General features: G+C 54.6%; 1 protein-coding gene across 12 annotated transcripts in view; it reads right to left on the bottom strand.

The window, feature by feature from the left end:
• ANK1 (ankyrin 1) overlaps window positions 1-12416 on the bottom strand; it is a 50531-nt gene that overhangs the window by 13900 nt on the left and 24215 nt on the right. For 11 of the 12 annotated variants that reach the window (XM_048927962.1, XM_048927970.1, XM_048927971.1 and 8 more), the window contains 18 exons: window positions 10205-10306; window positions 6723-6821; window positions 5957-6055; window positions 5139-5237; window positions 4851-5036; window positions 4616-4714; window positions 4312-4410; window positions 3862-3960; window positions 3455-3652; window positions 3262-3360; window positions 2879-2977; window positions 2640-2738; window positions 2289-2486; window positions 2039-2137; window positions 1856-1954; window positions 605-802; window positions 317-415; window positions 53-151 (listed from right to left, as the gene is read on the bottom strand). In XM_048927962.1, coding sequence (XP_048783919.1) covers window positions 53-151; window positions 317-415; window positions 605-802; window positions 1856-1954; window positions 2039-2137; window positions 2289-2486; window positions 2640-2738; window positions 2879-2977; window positions 3262-3360; window positions 3455-3652; window positions 3862-3960; window positions 4312-4410; window positions 4616-4714; window positions 4851-5036; window positions 5139-5237; window positions 5957-6055; window positions 6723-6821; window positions 10205-10306 — 2169 coding nt within the window. Of the gene's footprint in view, window positions 1-52; window positions 152-316; window positions 416-604; window positions 803-1855; window positions 1955-2038; window positions 2138-2288; window positions 2487-2639; window positions 2739-2878; window positions 2978-3261; window positions 3361-3454; window positions 3653-3861; window positions 3961-4311; window positions 4411-4615; window positions 4715-4850; window positions 5037-5138; window positions 5238-5956; window positions 6056-6722; window positions 6822-10204; window positions 10307-12109; window positions 12164-12416 lie in introns of those variants that run through there. The other variant, XM_048927964.1, reaches the window with a different exon arrangement.

Genomic DNA, 12416 nt, shown 5'->3' with positions numbered 1-12416 from the left:
TCAACCTGCACACTGTTCCCCAGGGTCCTTTTAGCACAGAGCATCATTGTACCTTAGTTTTAGCATTGACATCAGCCTGGTGCTGCAGCAGAAACTTCACCAATTTGATGTTCCCATAGTGGCTGGCTACGTGCAGCGGGGTGTAGCCCATCTGAAAGACAAGATCAGGTCTCAGAGTGCTGTCAGCACTGCTCCTGGGCCTTCTGGCTTGGGTATGTTGAACTGCATGGGCCAGCCCCAACAGCTGAAGGATGGGGTATGTAGAAGTAGTTCCCAAGTGTTTTTCACCCCAACCATGGCCAATGCACTACTTTACCCTCGTTGTTGCGTCCACTGTGACTCCGTGTTTCACCAGAACGTCAGCAACTGGTACATGTCCCTCTTGGGCCACGAGATGGAGAGGAGTCAGGCCACTCTGCAAAAAGAGCATGTCACATGCACAGGAGAAGTACTGCAGCTCGACCAGCAGAGAGAGCAAGTTGGATTGTAAATACAGCAAACTGCCCAACGTTACATTATAACCAAGGCACTGCTATTTGAATGCAGGGAGGCACTGGATCTGCTACTGCCTGCCAGCCTGGCAGGAAGCACTAGCACAACATACCTTGTTGCCTAAGTTTCCATTGGCTTGCTTGGAGAAAAGCAGTGCTACCATGTCTGTATGCCCCTCCTGAGAAGCCAGGTGCAGAGGGGTGACTCCCTGAACAGACTCCGCATTTGCAGAAGCACCATACTGCAGCAAGCTGCTGGCCACCTCCATCTGGTTCTGCTTGGCAGCAATGTGCAGAGGGGTGTATCCGTTCTGTGGGAAGGGACCATGGCAGCTCTCAGCACCCACTGAGCAGATCTGCCTGGGCAGGAAGTACCACCCCATCTCTCCAGGCCAAGTCTGCCCTGCCAGACTGCTTCCAGGTCTCAGGGACACAAGCTCACACTCAAACCATCTCCCTGACAGCAACTAATCCTATCACTGAAGCCAATCCTGCTTCCCTAATCAAGACAGTGAGGAGGCTCCAAGACCACCTGCTTCAGGTCTGGTTAGTGTCAGCTGTCCTGGGGTTTTCTTTACATGAGTTTCTAGCATGCGGCCACTTGGGGCTGCAAGAGTCAGGACAGGCAGGCACTACTAGGACTGCCTGGTAGAGGTGTGGGGCAGAACCCACAACATACAGGATTAGTATTCAGGCAGAGGCTGCATGGCCTTGAGCACTGCTTGTGCTGTCATTTGCCAGCAGAGAAGCAGACGCCCTGTGCCTGTGATGACGCAGGCGGCCGTGACGCAGACCAAGGGGAGATCGGCACCAGCACCAGCTGCTCTGCTGCCAGCCCAGCAGCCCTGCCAGCAGATGCACGGGGGAAGAGGGGAGGTAGCACCAGCAGCCACTTGTCTGCCGAGATGCTGCAGCTTCTGCAAACAATGTGAAAACCAATTCTGCTGGGCTGATCCATGAGGAAAGGCTCCTCGTGCTCTGCCAGAGCGCAGGATGCTCACAAGCTGCTGGATTTTCTGCCTTCACAGCTTCCCAGCTGCATGGAAACATTCATGTGTGGTTTCCCAAACTGCCAGACCGCAGCACTGCTCAGCAGGGCTTGCTATGGAAACACATCCCCAAGCAACAGCCACTAGGCTGCCAACAGGGAATATCCCTTAAAGCTATTCTGCTGGAACCGGGTGAGTGCTCAGCATCCCCATGGGCACAAGGACAGGCCAGCACAAGCAGCAGGTGGGGGAGCTATGGTGGGACTGGCAGGTGTCAGAGTTGAGGGGTGACACAGCACGGGGCACTGTCAGCCTTGGCTGGAGGGTACTGGGCACACACCATCCTCCCACCCCAGGGATCCCATCCAGCCTTACCCAGGCTGAGCTGTGTGGAGAGCTCCCCTTGGGAAGCAGGAGCTTGACGATCTCCAGGTTGTTGTGGTACACAGCTACGTGCAGTGGGGTCAGGCCGTTCTAGAGGAGGGAAGAGGGCACGGAGCAGTGAGATAGAGTCTCAGCCCATACTCACCTCTCTCACAGCCCCAGAACAACCCTCACCTTCCCCGCTGCATTGGGGTGAGCATCATGCACCAGCAGCAGCTCTGCCACATCCACCTTCCCATACTTGGCTGCAACGTGGAGAGGGGTAAATCCTTTCTGAGGAGATAGGCAGCCCATCACTGGGTGTAAGGGGATGATGAGGAGAATGCAGATGCACACTGCAGCACAGGAGGCTGTCCCTTCTGGGATGGGGACACTGTCCTGCCAGCCCTGCCAGCCATCTTTCCGCAGCATGCCAGCAGCCTACCTTGGTCATGCAAGTCTGAGAGGCTCCCTTTTCTAGCAGGGCCAAGGCTGTGTCTACATGACCCTCTCTGGCAGTGATGTGCAGAGGTGTGTGCCCTGCTGTGGTGGCCAGGTTGGGGTTGGCACTGTTCTCCAGCAGAAGTCGGACCATACTGGTGTGGCCAATGCGTGTAGCACAGTGCAGAGGAGTCTGGTCATCCTGTAAGGGAGGCAGAGAAGCTGTTGCTCGCGGGCTTGGACTCGCTGCTTCCTTGCAGCACTCCTGCTGCTTCACAACCCCTCACCACAGGGGCCTGGACAGGTGAGAGCAAAGAACTCAGCACTGGGTGAGCACATGGGAGCTCCTGCCTACCTTGGCCTTGGCGTTGACTTTGGCTTTGTTCTGCAGCAGATACTTGGCCACATCCATGTGCCCAGCTCTGGCTGCCATGTGCAGGGGTGTCTCCACTTTCTGCACCATGGACAGAATAAAGCGGTGAGGCCACAGGAGGGGACATGTCACCCATTGCCCAGGAACAAAGAAAGCAGGGTGCAGCTCCACTACACCCCACCACAGTGAGCCCCAATGGCTCCAGCCAGGCCAGCACTCACCACATTGGACACATTAGGAGATGCTCCACGCTGCAGCAGGGTTTTGACGATGGGCAAATGCCCCATGAAGGCAGCCACATGCAAGGGGGTCAAGCCAGACTGTGGAGAGAAAGCAGCAAAGAGTCATGTTGAATGGCCTGACACAGAGGTAATCCCCCCATTCTCTCAGCCTCTGGGAGCCCCTAGCTGAGCCGACAGCAATGCACAGAACTTCTGCCCTGCAGGAAACAGGCTGCGGCTGCCACCCGCACAGTGGGTCTTGAGCTGCAGTTCTCCCCAGCCACAAGGAAGAAGATGCTGGGGGGCAGCAGGGCAGCAGTGACCCAGCCCTGCTGTGCATGGGCAATAACAGAAGAGCTGGGGCTGGGCTGCAGCTCACCCACCTCCGTGACAGCATCAATGGAGGCTCCTGTCTTCAGAAGCAATTCCATCACTCGAATGTGGTTCTTCTTGCAGGCGATGTGGAGAGGCGTGAAGCCATTCTACAGACAGAATGACCATCAGTCAATTGCAAGCGCATTCCCTCTTCCGCTCCCAGCCCATTTATCCTTTTCTTGCCCACCCCTCCTGGCTCACCAGGGCTCTGGAGTTGGGCTTGGCTCCCTTCTCCACCAGCAGTTTAGCCACACGGTGGTGGCCACAGTGCGCGGCTACATGCAGTGGTGTCAGGTGGTCCAGGGTGATGTCGTCTATCTCAGCACTGTACTGCAGGAGTAGGCGCACACAGTCCAGGTGATCACCCTGTGCTGCCATGTGGATCGGTGACAGACCGTTCTGTGAGCGGGGAGCGGAGCCTTAGGGCTGAGTGGAGGGCACTGGGCATCCCACACAGCCATGCTCCCTGCCATAGCTCTGAGCAGATCAGGAAGCTCTTTGCCTCTTGAGGGCCAAAAGTTCGACCCTGGCCCAGCTACAGAGAGCATCCAGCAAACGCATGCAATTTGTGACCCCTGCACTGACACTGAGCGCAGTCCCACAGGCACCTTTGTTTTGGCTTGAATGGGAGCACCATGGTCCAGTAGGATCTCTGCAATTCGCACATGTCCATTGCGAGCTGCACAGTGGAGAGGTGTCAACTCATCCTGGGGAGAGAGAAGGGTTCAGAGGCTCAGCAAGGACAGGGAAAGGCAAGGCAAACCCCAGACCAGAAAGGAACAGAAACTTGGGACTTGTTTGCAAAATAAGATCAAAACTGATTCTGCTCTCAGCCCCCAGGCTCAGCCCACCACCCATGCAGCTTTCTCTCAACCTGAACACACATCACTAAAAAACCTGGTCCACCCCCTTAGGACATCAGGGACTGTGCTCATGCCCTAGCATGACATTCCCAAGGTATGGACTGAGGAGGGCATTGCATCAGTGCTCCCTGGACACAGGAAGAATGGAGACAGAGATGGCCCGTGTAGTTGCCAGAGGTTTAGAAAGGGTCTCACCTTGGTCCTTGTCTCTATCTGGGCCCCACGGTCCAGCAGCAGCCGCACCATGATGATGTTGCCTCGTCGGGAGGCTATGTGCAAAGGAGTGATCCCATTCTGGCAGAAGGAAGGACAGCTTGTTACAGGAAGCAACCCCTCCTCTTTTCCCTGCAGGGCTGCCAGGAAGCACGGGGCAAACAAGGGACAGAGGGCAGTGGAAGGCTAAATTCCTTCGCAAGGATGGACAGGTGAGAGGCAAGCACATGCCCACCCGTGGCTGAAAGCTGTGGATGCCATAGCAGCCACCCCACATGGCACTCACCTGGGGTGTGAAGTTGACACTGGCTCCACGATTCAGCAAGAGTTGGGCCACACTGAGATTCTCATAGTGGGCTGCAATGTGCAAGGGCGTAAATCCAGTCTAGGGGAAAGAAGGGGGATCAGCCCAGCCAGATACATGCTCCCTGCCGAAAGGATGGATATATACAGCATACCAAGCTGCTGTTCCCCCTGGGAGGTGGGAAAGCTGGCAGGGACAGGGTGGGAGAGCCACGCACCTTGGAGAGGACGTCAGCATTGGGGTCATTCTGCAGCAGCACGGCGGCTGTGCGGGTGTCATCGTTGCGAGCTGCGATGTGCAAGGCGGGCAGGCGGACCTTACCCTTTGTCCCATAGTTGATAAGGTGAGCAACCACATTCTCATGACCCTGCTGCAGAGCCACAGCTAGCGGTGTGAAGCCATCCTGCCAAGGAGAGGCAGGTGAGTGGGGAGAGCCAAGAAGCCACGGCAGCCCCTGGTGCAGCCTCAACAAGTAGAGCTGCGGAGTTCTCCCCAAGGACCGTACCTCTGTGGCTACATTCTGGTTGGCTCCATTTTCCAGCAGGAACTTGACAACTTCCAGGTGGTTTTCCTGCGCTGCCATGTAGAGTGGTGTGAATCCCTTCTGCAAACAGAGCCGTACACATCAACACAACCCTTCCTCCAGCTTCTTGAAGAGCTGCACCCCACCAAGCTTACAAGTAGGAGGGGGACTGACTTTTTACACAGTCTGACAGTGGTAGGACAGGAGAAATGTCTTTAAACTAAAAGAGGGGAAATTTAGGTTAGATGCTAGGAAGAATTTTTTTTGCTCAGAGAATGGTGAGGCAATGGAACAGGTTTCCTAGAGAGGCTGTGGATACCTCACTTCTGGATGCATTCAAGGTCAGGTTGGATGGGATGCTGAGTAGCCTGATCTAGTGCTCTGCAACCCTGTCCATGGCAGGGGGGTTGGAATTAGATGATCTTCAAGGTCCCCTGCAACCTAAGCCATTCTATGAACACCCACACCCCCGGTTCACTGTCAGGGAGCATCTTTCATGAGTTCTTCCAGGAAGAGTTCAGTGTGCTTGTGTGTGCTGCCATGGACTCCCACCAGACACAGACCATCTCCTCACCATCTCCACAGACCAGACACTCACCATCTCCACCCCCACACTTCTTTCCCCATCACTCACAGACTTGTGGTCCTTCAGAGATCGGGCAAAGCCACCCTTGTCCCTGAACAGGACCAAAGAGACACTAAAGGGCTACTGCAGAGCCCTTGCTGGGCACAGCTCTCACCACATGGACATCACCACACACATGCTGGAGCTCTGCCTACCCCAGCCTGGATCACTGTACCTGAGACTGAGCATTGACATTGGCCCCATAGTTCACCAGTTCCCGGACCACGTCCTGCTGTCCAGCGAGGGCAGCGATGTGCAGGGCTGTGTTTCCCTTCTGAAAGACAACATCACAGGGCAGCACTCAGGGAAAAAGACAGGCCAGATGTGCGTACTAACATAGGTGTGAAAAGGGGCTGCTGCCATCCCGGCCAGCGCAAGGCGGTGGGGCCGTGCTCTGCACCCCATTCCTGCTACAGACACATTTGCTGGCTAAGCAAGAGGGTGACTTCATATTTCTTACGAGGTCACTGGCAGCCAAAGTTGTGCGCATTGTCAGGCTCTGCATATCTCCAGCACCAGGAGGCGAGCAGGGGAAGGGAGAAGGGAGCGCTGAGCTGGCAGACCTCAGGCAAAAGCACAGAGCATGGGAGCCAAGGCTTCCCAGTGGAGCTCAGGGAGGAGCAGACTGAAAGACACAGACTTCTCCCTCCAGTGTGCGCCCTGGGGTGGCGAGGGCAGGACACCAGGCTCTGCTCTGCATCCCAAGCCTTGCTAGGGCACAGAGGTGACATGCCAGCCACTGCAGCTACCACAGCCTTCCACACACTACCAGAGGCTGCTGGTTGTCCAGTCCTGCTGGCTCATGCCTTTGTCACAGAGAGAGAGAGCCACACCTCTCCATGATGATTCAGGGAGAGAACTATGCATTATTTATGGAGCACCAGCAATGGCAGGCTGTAGAGCAACGACTGAGGAATGTGACCAGACTCCTTTGTTCTCACCTTGGTCGTGGTCTCCAAAACAATCTCCTTGTGCAGAAGCTCCACCACCATTTTCGCGTGGCCTTCCTTGGAGGCCAGGTGCAAGGCGTTCAGCCCATTCTGCAGGGCACAAAGAGGGGGCATTAATCACAGGATGAGACTGATGATCTCTGGGAACCACCCTGGAGCTCCTCTACAGACCTGGCTGCGGGTGCTTGCTGTGTACTGAAGGAGGTGCTGGCTGCCAGGAGCAGAAGTCACTGCTCTGCCTTTGAGCCCTGAGCAGTTGGCTTCACGCTGCATGCAGCCCCGTGCACTGAGCTGCTGACTAATGCTGGAGGTTTCCCTGTGACATGCAGCCCTCGTGGACTAGTTCCTATAGATGGGTGTCACCATGGCACAGTGGGTGTGCATGGCTTCACAGGCACTGTTTGAGCTCTCCTTGCTCATGACGCATTCCTGTTGTCAGCTCCCATCACCGCTCCAGTGACTTCCCAGGGCTCCCTCAGATCTCCTGCCCACAGCCACACCTGGCACAGCCAAAGCCCTCTGGATGGCCCAGAGTGAGGATGCACACGCTGTGTAAGTGTGGCCTTGCAGGCTGACCCTGCCAATTCCATCCCACAGCCCATGCTCAGCACCGGGGCTGCTTTGCTCCTCCAGTACTGAGCTGCAGAGAGACTCTGGGGAAGCACCAGTTGTGCAGCTGCTCAGCTCTGTCAGATCCAGGAAGCTCTTGAACAGTTCAGGTGACTGCTTGGGAACACTGCTTCGGGTGCCCCAGTTCAACCCTCCTTTTCCAAGCTACATATGAAACCACAGTCCCAGGAGCAAAGGACTGAAGAGCACCCTTGGAATATCCTTGTGCTGTCAAAAGTGGGGGGGTTAGGCCTGCCAGCACCCCAGAGGCAGTTGAGAAAGCTTATGTTCCATTATTTCCAACTTCCCAGATGTGAACAAAAGGGCTGAGCTATTTACTGGCAGAGAGGTTAAATATTTGCAGGCAATTTCAAATGGCACTTTTTTTTTTCCCCTCCACAAGGGAAAAGTGCCGCACTTCTCCCAGATGGATGCACTGTGCTTACTCACCCCTGTGCAGCTCTCATGTGGCAAAGAGCTGCCAGCTCCCCAGAAGCACACAATGCTGCCCAAGCACTCCACCCCCCAGCCATCTGCTTTGGCTTATGGAGGGTGCTGGAAGGTCACTTTGCAGGATTGCTTCATCCCCATCTGAATACAGGTAGGGGAGCAGAACATGCCAGGGCAAGCTCCAGTTGCAGCCTTCAACATCCCAGTTAAACTCACAACAGCTTCCAGAGGGGGTTTCTCATAGCACAAAAAGGTCTTCCACTTCTCTCAATCCAGCAGCCTTCCATGATCACAGACTCTTTTCTACCTCTCATGTATGCACAGATAGCAAGTCTACAGGCTATCTCAGCACACCAGCTCCAGCATCTCCTGGAGCTCCAAGCACAAGGGGATGGCTGCCAAGGGAAAAAGAAGCAAGAATGCTGCAGCTCTTGGACCAGGGCACAGCTGCACGGCTCTGCACCCACATCTTGAGAGCTCACCAGCTGGGTGAGAGCCACAGATACAGCACATGCTTTTTCCCTGTTATACCCATGTAACAAGATGCAGGGAGGACAAAATCATGAATGCTCCCCTCACACATATGTCCTCTTACGCAAAGGATTCATAAATAACCTTTTGAAAGCTGAAAGCCATTGAGGAATCGTTATTCTCCATCCTTACAGCGATAAGCACAATGTTTACTGAAGGCTGTTTCCCAGAGGCCCATCGATATTTCTGCCTCAGGAACAATGCAGGTTGTTTTGCAGGTTTGCTCTGGTTTGACGGCTCTTCTGACCCAAAACCGCCATGGGATGCACTTGATCTGAGCAGTGCTGCACTCCCTCACCAACTGCAAATGCTTCCCAGAAGCCTTGGGCGCTGCTGCCAATGCAACAAACTCAGTTCTGCAGAAAAATGCTCCTTTGTGTTGCTGTACCCTGAGTGGACCCTGCCCTGGGTTGTGACCCAGAAAAGATTCCTGCCCAGACAACCACGACTGCTGGGTTCTGGCAGCCAGCTCAGCTCTGCTTCTCCTCAGCTCCAACTCCTCATTGGTGAGGACAGCACGCACGGATTCAGAACACAATAAGGATACTGATGCAGATGGCAACCATGAAGAAGATGGCAGGATGAAGATCAGATGGCATGTCAAGGTCTCTGCACTTGTGTAAGAATACAGGGCCTGTGGGATAGGTCTGACCACATATATCCCTCCTTATTCTATACAGGACATGTGAGGTTGGACCTTTCCCACAGGTCTGATATTCCTCAGAAGGAAACCCTAAAGTGCCATCTAACCTCAGGGAGATGGCAGGAACCAGTGCAAAGGCACCACTGAAAGGAGCACCTCATTCTGCTGCAGCCACGTGCTCCCCAGCAGGATGTTAAACCCCCTCATTGGCTGCAGGAATCTGGCTGGAAGCAGGACTGCTCCCAGCAAACAGGGACTGCCCCTTGTGGGGAAGAAATTGAAAACTATTTCATCTTCAATGGACTGAAACACAACGTTTTCTATTTCTTCTCCCTACAACACCCCTCTGGTTTCAATCCTGTCCTTGCCCACACAACCCCAGGACAGGAACACCTGGATGCTGGTTATGCGCTGACAATAATTGGGAATGAGGAATAAAATGGGCACCTCATGAGCTTTCCCCAAGCCTCCTCTAGCATCCTAGGGAGGAGAAAACAAGGTGCAACATGCCCCAGCTGCCAGCAGAAATCCAGCATATCTGCACAGCACTGTCAGTCAGAAAAGAAAAGGAGACAGCAACATTTCCTGGGGGAAAATGTCTGCAGCAATGCACCGGCCACTGCAGTGCATAGATTGATGGGTCTGAACCACGCTTGGTTTGGAAACTTGATACTGAACCAGAGGAACATCCGCTTGTGCTACCTGCCAAGTCAGCCTCCCCAGCATCACTGATGCTCTGGAAAGCAGCTGACAGTGCCGTCTGCCTGTCTGTCCCCCAGCTCAGCCCAAGTCCCTTGTGTCCCTCCCTGCAGCACCTACTCTGATTCAGGCTGAGTCGATGCATTTGGCAGCTGCACAGGTAACAAAATGTTCTGTCAGTTATGTGCAAACCATTCCTCTGTGCCTGCAGCTTTCCTTTCCAGGGGCAGAGCTGTCCCTGCTCTGTGTTAGAAGGGGCTCCACCTGAACAGCACCTCCTGAGGCACCACACTGGCGTTCTGCAAACATCCCCTGTTTTTAAACACCTCCCACCGTTTTTAAACTTGCTCTGCTCACTTATGGTCTGCTCTGTACCAGGATCAAGGCTAAGCAAGCTCCCTGGGGCCTTTCTCTGTCCCTCTCCCACAGAGCAGAATAAGGAAGGGACAGAGTGACTGTCACCTCAGCCTTGGGGAGCCACAGCATGGCAATTTTCACATAAGCTAGCGGTGATACCAGAAACCTCGTGGGTTTCACCTACCTGATTACAGGTGTTAATATCTACCCCATTCCTGAGATGATCCAAGGCTTTGTCCAGATTCCCAGATCTTGCAGCTCTCAGAAAACTGGTCGCAGCATCAGCCTTGGGGAAAAAAACAAACAGCATGAGGTTTGGCATCATACTTCGTGCTCTCCCGTCAGCAATATGGGATCATCCCAATGCTTGGCTACAGAGACCCGGTGGGAAAGAGGCCAGGCAGGCAGAGATGGTCCTCATCAAACAGGACAAGGCAGGGCTGGGAGTGAGGTTTAAGGGAAGAAAAACCTTTGGCCAGGCCAGGGAGGAGAGATGTATGGATCTGAGCAGTGCTGGTAGGGCTGGGAAGGTGCTCTGACAGGATTGCTGCAGCCTTTCTAGGCACAGGAAATGCTTTCTGTCCTGGCTGAGAGATCAGCAATGGACAATATACTGCAGAGTTGGTTGTGCCTGCCTCTGCTGTCCTCCAGAAACCAGTACAGGAGTCACAGTGACAGTGGCGACAACCCCAACTGTGCACATTGCAGCCAGGAAAGTCACAGCAAGGCAGTGCCACCACCCCAGGCAAGGCACAGCAATAATTTGTATAACACTATTAAGGCAGCAAATGAAGACAATGGGATGGCTCACCAGAAGCTGGAGAACAAGGTGGAAATGCAGTGAGAGCTCTGTGTGGCTGTACCTATGAACTGGTGCCTGCCTGGTAGGTCTAGCCCAAAGGGCTGTCCACAGCACAGAGCCATGAGATATCCATGGCAAAGCAGCAGGACACACTCCTCTGTCCTTGGCTCCACTAGAAAATCAGAGCCCCTTTCTTACCACTCACGCTGGGATTGTCCAAGAGACCTCCTGTGCTATGTGAGCATACACCCTGCCAGCCTCAGCCCTCCAGTTCCCACAGCCCTGGGGTCATCAAGCTCGTGGGGCCAGCACTGAAAGCAACAGAGCCTTGGCAGCAGACCTGGGCAGAATGGTGCAGGTGAAGTGTTCAGAGCTCCTGTCTTACCAGCCTCGGTCATTTCAGCTCAGAGATGGAAGCAGCACTGCTCAGCTGCCTCCTGCTTTCCTCCATCCTTCCCTCATCCTCCTACCCAGAGAAACACAGCCCAGCACAGGGCCCACTCTCCTGCTACCCCTGCAGAAAGAAGACCTGCAGATGGGTGTCCCAGACCCCAGCAGTGCAAGTGCTGCAGCTCTGCCCAGGACAGAGGGACGGGCAGTGGAGGGCAGCATCGCCATGCCCCGTGCTGGCGCAGTCTCTGCACGCAGGGAAACACGTGCAGCTGGCATGCCCTGCTCTGCCAGCTGGCACCACAAGCTGCTGCTTCGCAGCACAACCCGGTCTGCCTGGGAGGAGCCCCCACATTTGAAGCTAGGCTGCCAGCTTCACGGAGGGCTGCAGGTGCGTTGGAGAGTCAACACGACGCCTGGGTGCACTCTGCTCATTCAGGCTGATCTGCTGGGAAAGGCAGAGCACGGTGCTGGTGCTGCCCTTAGAAGTGCACATTTGCACTCAGAGCCCTGCATGCTGTCTAGGGTCAGCAGGAAACGCTGCTAGCTCCAAGAAATGGTTAAGTGCAAAGGGCTTTTCTAACTCCAGCTCTTGCTGGAAACTTCTGCATCTCAGGTCGAGCCCTCAGCTACGCTGCAGGCATGGCAGCTTCAGCACAGACCTACAACAGCAACCCCCTTGGAAGTTCAAAGCACAGCTCAGCCAGACCTGGGATCCCACCCACAGGACACGCATGGAACTGTAAAGATTAATATGGTAAAACTTGACACGCTCCAGCAGCGAAGCACTTCCAAAACCCTGGTACACCCAGCAGCAGAGACCACAGGCAAGAAGCAAGCAGAGAAGCAAAGCAGAGGTCTCTTTGGGCATGAAGGAGAAGCGCATTGTATACTCACAGCCACGTCTGGACCAGACTTGCCCTTTCGTGCTGCCATAGTCCAGCACTTCAGCTGAAACCTGAGCCCGGTGTCCCCTCTTCCCCTCCTTGGTTATCTACTCCCCAGCTTTAAGAGAGCCAGTAAGTTGCATTGCATTCTCTCTAAAAATACCAACTCCCTCCTCGCCCCAACGCAGAACCTGCAGGGATCGCCAGCCACTAATGGAATTTGTTCGTTTTCTTTCCATTACTGTGTCAGACAGGATATTTAATAGCAAGATGCCTGTGGAAAGCAGATGCTTGCTGCCAAGCACAGAGAACAGTCA

This window comes from Lagopus muta, chromosome 27 (assembly GCF_023343835.1).
Source record: "Lagopus muta isolate bLagMut1 chromosome 27, bLagMut1 primary, whole genome shotgun sequence".
NCBI lineage: Eukaryota > Metazoa > Chordata > Aves > Galliformes > Phasianidae > Lagopus > Lagopus muta.
Note: the sequence above shows the minus strand (reverse complement) of the source record. Positions and strands in the feature narration are given on the sequence as shown.